This window comes from Sorex fumeus, unplaced genomic scaffold (genome assembly GCF_029834395.1).
Source record: "Sorex fumeus unplaced genomic scaffold, SorFum_2.1 ptg000047l, whole genome shotgun sequence".
Classification (NCBI taxonomy): Eukaryota; Metazoa; Chordata; class Mammalia; order Eulipotyphla; family Soricidae; genus Sorex; species Sorex fumeus.
Genome location: NW_026606104.1, coordinates 2,606,830 through 2,619,727, shown reverse-complemented (window position 1 = coordinate 2,619,727; position 12,898 = coordinate 2,606,830). Strand labels below are relative to the sequence as shown.

The following is a 12,898-nucleotide window of genomic DNA, read 5'->3' as shown; positions in this document are numbered from 1 at the left end:
GTCACCTTGGCTCTGTGGTCAGGAATCACTCCTGGTGGCGCTTGGGGATCAAATGAGATGCCGGGGATCGAACCCAGGTCAGTTTTATACAGGGCAGACGCCCTCCCCACTGTGCTATCGCTCCTTTCATGTGTCAAAGACATGGTTTCTTCTCCATAGAGATAAGCACCTCATTTATATTACATGCTGTTGGTTTCTGCCCTCCTAAAGCTTATTCTGACAGGAAGGATTGAAGAGTTCATAGATAAATGTAGCACTATAGCATTGTCCTCCCGTTGATCATCAATTTTCTTGAGTGGGCACCAGTAACGTCTCCATTATGAGACTTGTTACTGTTCTTGGCATATCGAATATGCCACGGAAAGCTAGCCAGGCTCTGCTGTGCGGGCATGATGCTGTCAATAGCTTGCTGGGCTCTCCGAAAGGGACGGAGGAATCGAACCCGGGTCAGCCACGTGCAAGGCAAACGCCCTACCTGCTGTGCTATCACTCTGGCCCTATAGATAAATGTATCAACAAATAATTGCCAGTCGTGATTATTGTCATCCAGGAGCGAGCAGATTAAGAGAAAAAATTCAGAGAAGGGTATTCTGTGTGATACAGGCGGCTGGAGGTAGTGGTCTTTAAGCTGCCATCTGAAGGGCAACACCAAGTGACACTGGTGAGAAAGTACAGAGCCATCGTGAAGTACAGAGGAGCTTGTTGTTTTCCAAAGACAGGACAGAGAGAGACTTGGTAGAGTTTCTTTGTGACCAGGTGTGTGGTGATGTCATTCTCCAAGAAAGGTAACAGGGAAGAAAGATCATTTCAGCTTGGGTTATATTAAATTTGTGTTGCTAATACACAGCCCAAGGATGTTTACTAGAGAGTTGACAATAGACATAAGTCAGGGTCTGGGGAAAAGCATGGATATACCATTCCTCCTGGAGGTTGTCCTAGGTCATTCAGTAGCATCCGCTAAAGACCATGCGATGGAGCCTAGGAAACCAGTGAGATCAGACAAAAGATGTGTAAAGGGAAGTGAAAGAATTCTGGGGGCCTAGGTTGAAGCTCAGCAATAGAGCACTTGCCTTGCATGTGTGAGCATGTGCGAGGCCCTGGGTTCAACCCCTAGCCCTGCCTGGGGTAAAAATAAGCTTTACTTTAGGGCTGGAGCTATAGTACACTAGGTACGGCCCTTCCCTTGCACATGGCGAACCCATGTTTGATCCCTGGCATCCAGTATGTCCCCTGAGCCTCACCAGGCATAATTCCTGAGCACAGAGCCAAGAGTTATCCCTGGTCCCTGAGCATCGCCAGGTGTGACCAAAGACCCCACTCCCCCACCCCACCCCCAAAGAAGTCATCAAAAATCAATAAAACAAGGACTGTAAATATTGCTGAATTTTGCAATCAAAAGAAAAGTCATGATGGGGGGTGGGGAGAGAGAGAGAGAGAGAGAGAGAGTAGAAAAGTGACTGCCATAGAGGCAGGCGGGGAGAATTGGAGAGAAACTGGGGACATTGGTGCCAGAAAATGTACACTGATGGAGGGATGAGTGTTGGAACACTGTATGACTGAAACCTAATCACGAATAGCTTTGTAAGCGTCAGTCCCACAGTGATTCAATTTAAAAAAAAAAAAAAAAGTAAAAATGGCAACAACAGTGAGATATCATCTCACACCAGAGACTCAAATACATCAAAAAGAACAAGAACAGCCAGTGCTGGCGTGGATGTGGGGAGAAAGGGACTCTCATTCATTGTTAGTGGCAATGCCAACTGGTCCAGCCTTTTTGGAAAACTATAGGGAGATTCCTCAAAAAACTAGAAATTGAGCTTGCAGTACACTTCTGCATATGACCCAGCAGTACACTTCTGGGAATATATCTTTTTTTAAATTTTGTGTGTGTGTGTGTGTGTTTTTAATTTTTATTAGTGAAACACCATGAGGTACAGTTGTAGACTTATAAATTTTTGTGCTTGGGTTTCAGTTATACAATAATTGAGTACCTATCCCTCCACCAGTACCCATTCTCCACTACTAATGATCCCAGTATCCCTCCAACCCACCCCCATACCCCCCATCCCACCCCACCTCTGGCAAGGCATTCCCTTTTGTTCTCTCTCTCCTTTTGGGTGCTGAGGTTTGCAAAAGAGGCATTGAGTGGCAATCGTGTTCAGTCTATAGTCTACTTTGAGCTATAGTCTACTACTCCCATCCTGGGAAGATCCTCCCAACACCCTTTGCTTGGTGCTCCCTTCTCTATCTGAGCTGACATTACCCCTAGCATGTGCGGCTGGCCTCCAAGCCATGGAGTGAACCTCCTGGTACTTATCTGGACTATTCTTGGGTGTTAGTCTCCTATTTTGTTACTTTATATTCCCCAGATGAATGCATTCTTTCTATGTCTGTCCCTCTCTTTCTGACTCATTTCACTTAGCGTGATACTTTCCATGTAGTACCACTTGTATGTAAATTTCGTGACTTCATCTTTTCTAACAGCTACACTCCATTGTATAGATGTTCCAAAGTTTTTTTAACCAGTCATCTGTTCTCAGGCACTCGGGTTTTTTCCAGATTTTGACTATTGTGAACAGTGCAGCAATGAACATAAAAGTGCAGATGTCATTTCGACTGTACTTTTTTGCCTCTCCAGGATATATTCCCAGGAGTGGTATTGCTGGGTCAAATGGGAGCTCAATTTCTAATTTTTTGAGAATCGTCCATACTGTTTTCCAAAAGGGTTGAACCAGTCGGCGTGGGAATATATCTTGGGGTTGCAAAAAATGCAGAAAAGCTTTTTAACAACTGTAGCACTGTCCTCCCATTGTTCAATGATTTGCTCGAGTGGGCACCAGTAACGTCTCCATTGTGAGACTTGTTGTTACTGTTTTTGGCATATCAAATACGCCAAAGGTAGCTTTCCGGGCTCTGCCGTGCAGGCGGGATACTGTGCAGGCGGGATACTCTCGGTAGCTTGCTGGGCTTTCCTAGAGAGACAGAAGAATCGAACCCAGGTTGGCCGCGTGCAAGGCAAACGGGAAGAAAAAGCTTTTCTTTCAGGTTAAAATAGCAAACTAAAAATAGAATGGGATAAAAGCTTTCTAACTATCTCACAGTGATTCAATTAAAAAGATAAAATTAGGGGGCCAGAGCAATAGTTCAGCAGGAAGGGCGTTTTCTTTGTACCCAGTGTGAACACAAAAAGCAGCAGTCTATCTCTCCCGCCATCCACTTTCAGTAGTCTCAGGCCTAGTCTCAGGCCATTTCCCCCACTCCAGGGAGGTCAATAGTGATGGGCAGGCAAAGGAAGGAAATGAGGGTCAGGCTGGTTGGTCTTAGTCATAGTTTATTCCAATCCTCTCTATTCACTCCTGTCCCTCCTCTGCCTCCCCCAGCCCACTCTTACAGTCTCATTATATCCCCCAGCATGAGGGGTTGGTGTTGCCATGAAAGTTCGTTCAGCCGGAGGCGCTGAGACAAGAACTCGAAAGAAATTTATGTCATGGAGGACCCAGGTTTTCTCAGACCTGTGACCCCGGTGGAGAGCCCCGAAATCTCCTTTTGTTGATCATGGTGATGTTGGTGGGCCCCACGGGTGACTTATGTGAAGCGGGGAGGAGAAAGCAGTCACTTTCTCCCCATCCGCCTCTGCCACTCGGGACCCAGGGTTGCTGGGTTCTTGTCTCGCCTCGCAGAAAGGAATTTCAGGAGTAGACAAGCAGTGAAGTAAATAGATTTTACTTGGAGGATTTTTAGGTATGGAGGGAGGGAGAGGGAAGGAGAGAGTAAAGTTAGACACGAAAGCATTAAAGTACACATCTCAAGAGGGGAGATGCGGGCGACACACGTGCTCGGGAACCACATGTGCTCGGCCACGTGGGCGCAAGCAGCACATGGACTCAGGCAGCATATGTGCGCACTTCCTTTGTTCAAAGTGGCCTTTATAGGGTTTCTCCAGCCAGCCCCCACGTGGGGCTTCTTCCCAGGTAAATGTCCGTTGCTAAGGAGGTTACCAGGGAGGATGGGAGTGGTGAAGGTCTTCTTTGAAATTCCTTTTCTGGCCTTTTATTCCTAGAGGAGCTTCTTTGGGTCTGTTGCTGGAGCCAGGTGAGGGTCTTATCAAGCCTTAGTTCCTGTTTTCCTATTTTCTGTAGGGCTGGCTTTTGTCGTTGCCTCAGGAGGGGGCCCTCCCTGTCTACCTGCCTACATCAATGGTACCTCTAAAGGGCACAATGCAGTGAAGTCATCAAAAGGAGTTACAGAAGGAACTTTGAGGCAGCAAAACATACATTGTTTCTTTGCATCTGCAGGCCAGTAATTTTGGCCACCAGAAAGAAGATACAAAACCAAAACTGAAACCTGTCTTGGGCTATAAGCACTGAAATTTGCATCCCAAAGACTAGTCTGGCTAGATCCTGGAATCTACATCCCAAAGATAAGGCCTGGCTAGCACCTGAGATATGCATGTCAAAGACCAGCCAGGTTTCTGTGAGAAAAGGAAAACTGCCCCTTACAATATCCTGAAATTATTTACTGAAGTCAGTTTGAAGGGGAAAAATGTTCAGCCTCATCCAAACTAGTCAGGACACACAAGAAATCTTGCCCATTTTTCATGGGTCCCTATGTTCCTGCCCCTTGTGCAGCGCAGTCTACATGGGCTCACCCTGACAGTTCAGTTCAGCCCCAACAGGTTGGGGTAACAATCACACATAGGTGTGGTCACAATCTATAGGGGTAGGGTTCGGGGAAATCCACTTCTTGGACAGATTCATTTAGCAGATTGACTCACCCTAGAACGGAATCCCCTGGGTGTGTTTCTCCTCTCCTTGTCTAACAAACATATAAGCATACATCATATAAATCATTTTGTATGGACACATTAAGAAATGTTTAAGCTTATAGAATTGCTCTCCTAGGGCCATCTCGATCTCAGACTACAGTGCTCAGGCCAGATAGTCTTTCCTATCCCTAGCAGGGTCCTAGTCTCAGCATTACTTTTGGATCGTGACAGCATTTGTCTATGATCAGACTCCTAACTTATAGTTAAGAATCGTGGCACTTTGGCCTGGCCCATCTTGATGCCAGGGTAGCGCATAGCTTACCGCTTGCCCTAGTTCCCTCCAGTCCCTCGTTGGGACCCTGCTTTTGGGGGTGCTAGGAAGTGAGGGCAACTGAGGCTTAAATTGAGAAAGCAGATGCCCGGGAATGAATAATATTCAAAGCCAATTAAATCCTAAATTACAAAGCATAATATTAACTGTCTTCCTGTATCTATACAAAAAGGACATTGCATTAAAGTAAACTATTCAAAAGACATAAGGAGAGGAGAAAGGCAATATTAACTTACAATACCAAGTTCAGTGTCCTAGAAGGATCCGACCTTACAAATTAACAGATTCTGATTAAGGGAAAAGATGATTAACTGGTTGGGGAAGAGAGCATAAAGAAGGGGTTACAGATAACAAAAGAATGGAAGTGACTTGGGGCATTGTGATGGGTGTGACTCAGTGAACCTTGTGGCAAGGGGGAAAGGGCAAACCAGTGTTAGGCCTAAAGTATTTGGAGCTATATTCCAACACCCAGCCAACCTGGGTTTGATCACCGGCATCCCATATGGTCCCCTGAGCATCACTGGGTGTGACCCCAAAAGCCAATAAATAAAATTTTTTAAAATTGTAAAATAAATTAAATTTTTAAAAGGCCAGTACCAAACATTAAAAAAAAAAAATAGAATGGGAGCTTGAAAAGATAGAAAAAGAGAAGTCATGACCGTGTTAAAGTGCCCGTTACTGAGCCCCGCCCTGGAGCGGGACTGACTCTGCCTCCCAAGGGCTTTGTGGCGGGGTGACTGAGCCCCCAGCGCTCTGCGCCTCCAGTGCTGCCTCTGAATGATCTGTTCACATGTTGGCCTTTGATGTTCACAGGGATCTTGTCCATAGAGCAGCTCATCAGCCGGGTCGGTGTGATCGGGGTAACCCTCATGGCGCTCCTCTCTGGATTCGGTGCTGTCAACTGCCCGTACACGTACATGTCCTACTTCCTCAGGTGACTGCCCCCTTCTCTCCCTGCTCCCCTCTCTCCCCGTTACTTCTTTAATATTGGTCATTTTGCGCCCCCGCCGTTTCTTAGATAATAAAGATACTGATTTTATTTTCTTGGGTTCTTGTGGGCACTGACCTAGAACTCTTTCTGAGTAAACCTTTGCCATTTATGTTGCTTGCCCTTTTTATTTATCTTACATTTGGTTTTTAAAGGGCAATTTTAATCTGCCCTTCCCCACTCCCTCCATACCTCAGCTTTTGAAAGCATTTTTCTGGTGGACACCATGTACTCATTCCAACCTCAGAAATCAGTGTCTCCCAAAGTAGAGCAGTAGAATCAAAATCTCAGTTAAAATGTGTTTACTCAGGTCTTCTGAGCATCAACTGGAGAAAAGCAAAAAAAGACTATCAGGGAGCTAGCCGCCACCCCTGACACCCCAGAAGTCTCAGCTCTGCCCCCCACTTCATCTCCTAAAATCAGATGGCAAAGCCCACCTTCCTGAGCATAGCCACTTTCACACGCTCTTAAGTGGACAACAATTGGGGCCCTTGTGTCTCTCCAACTGCGCTATATTAAGTACAAGGCTCTGACCCCCAGAGTCACTGTTCTGTTTGTTCTTACCCTAGGAATGTGACCGACACAGATATTCTTGCCCTGGAACGGCGACTGCTCCAGACCATTGACATGATCATAAGCAAGAAGAAAAGGTAAGGTATCTGCACATTAACTCACCCTCAGGGCCAGAGCTGGGAGAAGGGGATGGCACTCTCCAGAACACAGCCAGAGTCAGGGTTAGCCCCTGTGCACCCGAGGGTGTGGCCCACCCCCACCCCCCAAAATAGTCTCCTGCCCTGCATTTTTACAAACTTTGTCTTTTTTTTTTTTTTTTCATATTTTGTTTCTATCAATCCCTAGTTTGTTTTTTGGTTTTGTTTGAAGGGGGGACCACACCCAGAGATGCTCAGGGTTTATTCCTGCATCAGGAAATAACTCCTGGTGGTGTTCAGGGAACCATCTGGGATACAGGGGACCAAACCTGGGTCAGCTATGCACAAGGCATGTGCCTGCTATACTATCGCACCGGCCCCCATAGTTTTTGTTTTCTTTTGTTTGTTTGTTTTTTTAACATAAGTGAATGTCATGCAGGTTTTTAAAATACAGTGAGGTCATAATGGTAGTACAGATGCAAAAGCAGTTGCCTTGTACATGCCAACTCCAGTTCAAATCTCCGGCACTGCATATGTTTCCCCCAGTCTTGCCAGGAGTGACCCGAGTACAGAGCCATTGGCCACTCCGGAGCACTGCTAGATGTGACCCAAAAAACAAACCAAAAAATGTCATTAAAAAGGAGGAGATGGTGGGGGCTGGAGCAATAGCACAGCGGGTAGGGCGTTTACCTTGCACGCAGCCAACATGGCCGATACGGGTTCAATTCCCAGCATCCCATATGGTCCCCCGAGCACTGCCAGGAGTGATTCCTGAGTGCATGAGCCAGGAGTAACCCCTGAGCATCGCCGGGTGTGATCCAAAAAGAAAAAAAAAAAAAAGGAGGAGATGAGAGGACCATGGGGTTTATGCTGAGTTTCATGGTTTATTTATTTCTTTCAGGATGGCCATGACACGGAGAACTATGTTCCAGAAGGGGGAGGTGCAGAACAAGCCTTCAGGATTCTGGGGCATGATAAAAAGCGTCACCACTTCAACTCCAGGAAGCGAGAGTATCCTTTATGCCTCTGTGTGAGGCTTTTCCTCCCCTCTGGGCCAAGGGCAGAGGAAAGTAACATTGCCTCCTATCTCCTGAAGGTCACCTAATGCATCCTATTCCAGGTGAACAAGCCAGTGTAGAAAATGTGTGAGGCTGTGTCTCCATCACCAGGGAGCAGCGTAACATCATTGTCTTGTAGCCCCAGAGCCTCAGTTCCAGCACTTTTCACTGCACAGAAGAGAGAATGGACCAGAGAAGTTCAGTCACTTGAGGCTTTGAGGCAAAAACTGGACCGGAGCTCTGGTCTCATTTTAGTTCTTTCCACTACACTATTACTTTTCCACCTCTGAAAACCCACTACCCACCAGGGAGAAATCCAGAGGACCGTGGGAGCCTGGCATGAGGAACCCCTCAGTCAATCCCCAGGTCGCATAGTTCCGGGCTGGCCCTGGAGACCCCCAGCACTGCTCTGCCCAGAGTGGCTCTTGTGGTGGAGAACTTCAGATGCGTTCAGTCAGACTAGGGTTCAGCATTACCAGGAGAAACCCCTAGGTCTCCTGAGCATCTGCTTGAGAAGTTCCCCCACTCCCAAAGCACCACTGAACAAAATGGCTCCATAATGACTTGCAAGCCCCTTTCAAAAATCTACAGTATTTCTAAGCCAATTTTGAGCCAGTTGGTTTAAAGAACTCTTGATGTAGAAAGTTGAGAAGACTGGGTTCATGGGTTATTCTTGGCTCAGCTGAAGACAGTATTAAACTTGGTTCCGGAGTGAGTGAGCTAATCTCTTTGTGGCCACCAGAGCATTAAGTTGAAGTTGAGGGGTCCAGGAGTGCAGTCACCTCTTGCTTCCTTCTCTGGCCTGAGGAGAAGCAAGTTCCCCCTGGCTTCACTCAGAGGAAAAGAATCCGTTCTCTTCTTGCTGAAGTCTGGGGTATCAAATGCACAGTTGGACAGAAGAGGCCAGAGGTGCTGGCCACGGGATAAGGCACTGGCCGTGCGGCTGTGACATTGTTCTCTCTGCTTCCCATCCCCAAGGCCACACAGGGTCCCCTGAGAACAGAGCAACCACTGGGTGTAGCTCACAAAAAAAGTACCGGACAGCAGAAAGAGTAACCTTTCTACAGGAAGAAGAAAGGAGGAATTTAGATTGCTTTAATCAGGAAATTTTTTGCTTGTTTCCGAGGCTGAGGTTGAGTGCAAAGTCTGCTGTACACAGCAGATCTTCATTTGGAACGCTTCGCATCTGTCAGGGGAGAGGCAGACCCTCCAGAAGAGGGTGTCTATACTCATTTAACTGCTTAGAAATCTATAAAGCTTGGGCTGGAGAGAAATAGTACAGTGGGTAGGACGCTTGCCTTGCACATGGCTGACCAGGCTTCAATTCCCAGCATCCTATAGAGTCCCCTGGTGCCCAGCAAGAGTCATCCTTGAGTGCAGAGTAAGGAGGACGCCCTGAGCACCATCGGGTGGGCCCAGCTTTCAAAGCCACCTGGTTAAGTAAGAAACTAAGTCTGGTCAGTGTTGTGTAGAGATGCCTTATACACTGTGTCAGAAGTTAGGGAAGGCATTCTGAGCTACGTGCCTGCCTAAGGAAACAGGAACTTGAAAGAACAGGCGTTTCCTAAGATTCTCTGTTGGAAAAACCAAGTACATTTGCCTTCTTCATTGCTATTTCTTGAAACTTCTACATGATTTAAACCTTGATGCCCATTTTCTGCCAGATCTGACGCTTATTCAGCAGGAAGTGGATGCATTGGAAGAACTAAGCAGGCAGCTTTTTCTGGAAACTGCTGATCTCTATGCTACCAAGGTACAGAGCAAGGAAGCGGAAGTGTGGGTTTACCAGTCTGATTAAAGAGAGAAGATTAAACCATTGTTTAGTATTTTCTGTGGCTAAGCAGCATCTCTTGCATCAGTACCAGTGGTGAAGCATTGGTGATAAGGCTAAATCTTTAGGACAGTGCTCCTACCATTAGAAAATGTGTTATGGAAAACCCGTGGTCATAGGAACAATTGAAATCGGTAGACCAGTTAGAAGAGACTCAGCTTCTGGGAATGAGGCCCAAGTTCATGCCTGCCTTTAGTCTGCCACCACCGCCCCAGCACCACTGAACACAGCTATACCCCCAAACACTGGCAGAATGCTCCCTCAACGGTAAAATAATTTAAAATTAAAAATTAAACTAAAGTATAACAGATGGCAACTCCTCTCGTTGCCTTTTTTTTTTTTGGTTCACACCCAGTGAAACTCAGAGGTTACTCCTGGCTCCTGGCTCTGCACTCAGAAATTACTCCTGGCAGTGCTTGGGGGACCATATGGGATGCCAGGGATTGAACCCATATCGGCTGCGTGTAAGGCAAACACCCTGCCCACTATACTATCGCTCCAACCCCCTCTCGTTGCTTTTTATCCTCTTACAAGTTTTTAAAAAAAAATGTGGAATGGGGCCAAAGTGAGACACGGCAGGTAGGGCACTTGCCTTGCATATGACCTGCCTGGGTTTGATCCCTGGAACCTCATATGGTTCCCCCAAGCACCACCAGGACTGATCCCTGAGCACAGATCTGGGAGAAGCCCTGCTCACCTCCAGGTGTGGCCAAAAGGTAAAAAAAGGTAAAGGCCCTCCCGTTGTTCATCGATTTGCTCGAGCGGGCCCAGTAACGTCTCCATTGGAGACTTTGTTGTTACTGTGTCTGGCATATCGAGTATGTCACGGGAAGCTTGCCAGGCTCTGCCGTGTGGGTGAGATACTCTCTGTAGCTTGCCGGGCTCTCCGAGAGGGGCAGAGGAATCGAACTCGGGTCGGCCATGTTGGCTGCGTGCAAGGCAAACGCCCTGTAGGTATGTAGACACCTACCTAGCATTTTATTTGTTGGTGTTGGGATCACACCTAGCTCAATCACTCTTGGCAGGGTTCAGGGGACCGTGTGGTGCCCAGAATTGAACCAGGGTGGGCCACATGCAAGGCAGGTGCCTTAACCCCTGAACTATCTCTTTGGTACCCCTACTTACCATTTCTAAAGGTACTACTTTGGGGGCCAGAGCCCTATAGTACAGCAGGTAGGGCACTTGCCTTGCACCAGGCCAACGGGATTTGATCCCAGCAGCCCATATGTTCCCTGAACAACACCAGGAATAATTCCTAAGCGCCATTTTTAATGTAAGTTTATATTTACTGGGACTAACTAGATTTTGTGTTTTATTTTTTTCAGGAGAGAATAGAATATTCCAAAACCTTCAAAGGGAAATATTTTAATTTTCTGGGTTACTTTTTCTCAATCTACTGTGTTTGGAAAATTTTCATGGTAAGTATGTTCATTGTAACTGTCATGGTTGACCTGTTTTTCTAGTAAGGGCAAAGAGAGGAGAGTGGGTTGGATATTGAGACATTGAGCTAAATTCCACTCCCAGTTGAGTCACCTGAACTCCAGTCTTTGTCCTTTCTGCTAGAAAAGGGGATTACATGTTCTTCCTGTCAGAAATCACTAGAAAGATCATGCCTATATTAAATGAATGTGAAAATTCCTTACCTTACCTCTTCACGTGGTTTTCCATATTTCCTGTAAATGCTTCACTGCCTCTCACCTCAGCCCGTACCTTTCTCTCAGTCATCTGTCCTTTCTACCCCCTGCAGCTAGCCGGGCTGCAAAGCACAGGCTCAGGGCACCTGCCTATTCAGTTCCTGCTTGACAAGGTCCCTGGGGCATCCCCAGGAACAACAAAGCTGGGAATAATCCCTTTCACCACTGGGGGTGGCCCAAAAACCCAGCACAAAATGAACAGTAGTCTCTAAACCTTAAAAAAAGAAAATCCAAAATAAGTTCTAGGATCTATTTCTGTAGATGAGCTCATCTTCTCTGCTTAGAGTTTTCATTCCTTTCATCCTCACATCCACTCTACGTGCATTATTCATCTTGACTCATCAGCAGCTACTCATGGACTTCATTGTGGTTATAGAAAAGGCTGGTTTGACTTTCTGGTTTGGTCACTTTCCCACTGTTTTCACACCAAGAGTCACTCTGTCAGCCCATTTTGGCCAATTGGGTGGCCGAGGGAATGCTACTATGATTCTCTTTTGTGGTTCTCAGGTTACTGTATTACTGTCAGTACCCACTCAGATGACTTTCAAGTGTTGGTTATTCTGTGGGAGAGGACGCGTGAAAACAAGGTGTCCAGCTAGCTAAGCTACTGAAAGACTAAAAGATCTGTCTGAGATGCAATCTTCAAGCAATCTTTTTTTTTTTTTTTTTGCATTTTGTTCTTCTTAATGTGATAGCTGGATTTCCTTGTCTCCTTGCCTTCATTCTGGAGATTGAGGGTGGGGGGTGTGCTGGTGCCAGGGGTCAGACTCGAGCCCTCTTGCCTTCAAGGCAGCTGCTCTGTCACAGGGCCTGGAATTATAAAATGCACCAGAGCGGGGATGAGGGTGGAGATGAGGGGGCGGGGGCTAAAAGGCCCACGCTCAGCTGTGTTGGGGGATCTCTGGGGTGCCAGAGATGGAGCCAGGATTGGCCACCCACAAGACATGCATCTTAGCCCCCGCACCATCCTGTACTTTCTAAACTTTTGACTGCTATAGTCTATTTCAAATTCACCCACCCCAGGTTTAGACCATTTGGAACAAATGAAAGTGACTTATTGATTTGTTTAGCTTTAAAGTGGCCATTTGAGGGTTCCGGGATTTGGATCAGAGGACAGTGCTGCCTTCCATGAGGAGCCCAACTTCACTCCCCAGCCCATGTGGCCCCCAACTCCCCCCCCACCCCGGAAGTCCTGGTGGTACCACTGTGCCAAAGTCCCAAACCCTCCAGCTCTCCTATTGCTATTTTTCTTATCTTCTTGCTGTTCTTTTTGCCCTTTTTCTTCTGCCTTTTGAATTTTTCATCAACTGTTTTCTTTTGTGTATGTTTTTCTCCTGTATTCTGCCATTCAGTCCACACTGCCACATCATACAGGTAGAAACCACAAGGACACTTTTTTCTGGCACCTTTGGTGGAAACTGGCAGCAGATCAGCATCTCTACAGGGCTATGGAACAGATGCATTTCCTCATCTGATTCATCCCTTTTACAGACCTGTGAACTGTAATGCTCCTGTTATTTTAGCAGTTATTCTTAATGCATTTCAAAAAGTCACACCAGGGAATGACCTTAGTTCTCTGAC

General features: G+C 46.6%; 1 protein-coding gene across 2 annotated transcripts in view; it reads left to right on the top strand.

Annotated features, from left to right (window-relative positions):
• GPR89A (G protein-coupled receptor 89A) overlaps positions 1–12,898 on the top strand; it is a 35,997-nt gene that overhangs the window by 18,928 nt on the left and 4,171 nt on the right. For both annotated transcript variants that reach the window (XM_056123015.1, XM_056123016.1), the window contains 5 exons: positions 5,910–6,030; positions 6,654–6,734; positions 7,636–7,745; positions 9,457–9,545; positions 10,949–11,041. In XM_056123015.1, the coding sequence (XP_055978990.1) occupies positions 5,910–6,030; positions 6,654–6,734; positions 7,636–7,745; positions 9,457–9,545; positions 10,949–11,041 (494 nt within the window). The remainder of the gene's footprint in view (positions 1–5,909; positions 6,031–6,653; positions 6,735–7,635; positions 7,746–9,456; positions 9,546–10,948; positions 11,042–12,898) is intronic.